Below are 1,924 nucleotides of genomic sequence, written 5' to 3'. Positions count from 1 at the left end.
GGCGGGGGCCGGGGCGGGCAGCAGCGGCAGGGCCATGCCGGCCGGGAAGGAGACGGTGATGCGGTCGATGGCGTTGCAGTAGTGGACGACGGGGCAAGGGGCCTGCTTGGCCTTGCGCTCCCGCAGCGTCTTCACCTTGGCCTTGTTGGTCTTGGTCAGGCGCTCGATGGTCTGGTTCTTGTTCTCCTCCGCCTTCTTGGCCGCCTGCAAGCGCCGCTTGCGGGCCCTCTCCTCCCGCTTCACCAGCATCTCCTCTGTCAGCTCCTTCGCCTTGTAGCCCATGGGCAGCTCCAGCAGCGGCTGGCTCTGCTGCTTGTGCAGGAGGGCTTTCTGCGGGGGCACAGGGGGCACTGTCACAACCCTGGCCCTCCCTGCCCCTCCAAGAGCTCAAACCCATCTCCCTCCCCGCCCAGTTCATCCACAGCACCCCATCTCACCTCAGTGGGCAGCAGAGCCAGCCCAGCACTTGGGCCACCAGCCCCACGGCCTCAGCAGCCCAGGCTGCAACCCTCAGCCCTGCCCCAGGTGGCTCTGTGGCCTCCTCCCTGACCCCCTCACCTGTCGGGCTGTCAGCAGGGACTCGTCCACCTCCTTCTTAAGCTCCCCGTTGTCGTCCAGCTCGCCCTTCTCCAGGGCATCGAGCCAGCGCTCTTCCTCCTCCTCCTCTTCCTCACGGGCAGGAAAACAGCTCTCTGAATCCAGGTCTGGCAGGGGTGAGGGGTCCAGGTTGCTGTCCTCATCTGGGCCGGGCAGTGGGGAGTAGAAGAGTCACCGGGGAGTGGGGTCACCCCATCCCGGGGTCAGGCCGCCCCTAAAGCCATGATGGAGCAACTCATGCCACCCCGGGCAGCAGGGCCAGGCCCTGGGAACGATGCCTGCCCCCTCTGTAGGGCACCAGGTGCTCCTCAGCCTGCCCCAGCGCGGGGGGCATGGCAGGACCCACAGCCCATTTAGAAGGGACCAAAGCATCCCTGCAGGCTCCTCCTTCTGCTCCAACCCTCCAAGGCTCCTCACCACCCTCCCCTACAGCCAACCCCTCTTGGAGCCCCCCCGTCCTGGCACTGCCCCCCGCATCCCTACTGCTGCCCCCAGGGCTCACCCAGCCAGGCCCGGTACTGCTCAATGGGCACCCCCTCCGTGGGCTCTTCCTCCTCGTCCACCACCATCAGCGGGGAGGGCGAGCGCGGTGCCTCGGGGACCACCGTGAAGGTCGGCACGCTGCAGAGAGAGAGAACGCGGGGCGGCCCATGAGGCCGGGACGGAGCCAACTGGGGCACGGGGCAACCTGCCCGGTCCCAGCAAGGCTGGGATACGGGGACAGGCGCCCGAGCGAGGGGTGGGAAGAGAGGCCGGCCGGGCCCCCCTCACCTCTTGGTGCCGAGGATCTGGCCCCCCAGCTTGATCTTGAGCTTGAGCTGGGGCTTGCGCAGGCCGGCCGCGGGCTCGGGGGCCGGGGGAGGCAGCGGCGGGCCCGCCGCCTCATGGTGGTGCTTCTTCTTGTGCTTCTTCTTGTGCTTCTTGTGCTTCTTCTTGTGAGAGCCGTGCCCGCCGCCCGCCTCGGCCTCTTCCCCTGCGGAGGGGACACACACACACACACAGCCGTCAAGCCCGGCCTGGGGACCCGCCACCGGCCCCTTAGCCCGGGACCCGGGCCTACTCCTCACCGTGCTCGCCGCCTTCCATCCTGCCGCGCCGCCAGGCCTTGCTCATCCGGCGATACCGCCGCTGGCGTCCCCCCGCCGCCTGGGGGAACCAATTCCAGGACGGACCTACTTCCGCCCGGCGCGGCGGAACGCCTATAGTACGGGCGGGGTGAAGCCGGCGCCGCCATCTTTGAAGTGGGCAAAGGCTTGGTGCGCTGCCCGTGCGGAAACCGCCGCCGCGGGCCCAAAGGGGCCCGCGGCGGCGGTTTCTGCGCGGGCAG

The 1,924-nt window shown here is 69.0% G+C and overlaps 1 protein-coding gene across 1 annotated transcript in view; it reads right to left on the bottom strand.

Moving 5' to 3' along the window:
* The window catches only part of INO80B (INO80 complex subunit B), a 2,411-nt gene extending 620 nt beyond the window's left edge, over positions 1-1,791 (bottom strand). Inside the window, exons 1-5 of the mRNA XM_014942889.1 lie at positions 1,665-1,791; positions 1,369-1,570; positions 1,100-1,218; positions 559-740; positions 4-330 (exon numbers count right to left, since the gene is read on the bottom strand). Of these exons, the coding sequence (XP_014798375.1) occupies positions 4-330; positions 559-740; positions 1,100-1,218; positions 1,369-1,570; positions 1,665-1,710 (876 nt within the window). The 5' untranslated portion in view covers positions 1,711-1,791. The remainder of the gene's footprint in view (positions 1-3; positions 331-558; positions 741-1,099; positions 1,219-1,368; positions 1,571-1,664) is intronic.
* Between the last annotated feature and the right edge of the window lie 133 nt (positions 1,792-1,924).

The sequence above is a fragment of the Calidris pugnax genome, unplaced genomic scaffold (assembly GCF_001431845.1).
Source record: "Calidris pugnax isolate Ruff unplaced genomic scaffold, ASM143184v1 scaffold15, whole genome shotgun sequence".
Taxonomy (NCBI): Eukaryota; Metazoa; Chordata; class Aves; order Charadriiformes; family Scolopacidae; genus Calidris; species Calidris pugnax.
This window is presented reverse-complemented; position numbering and strand designations above follow the sequence as displayed.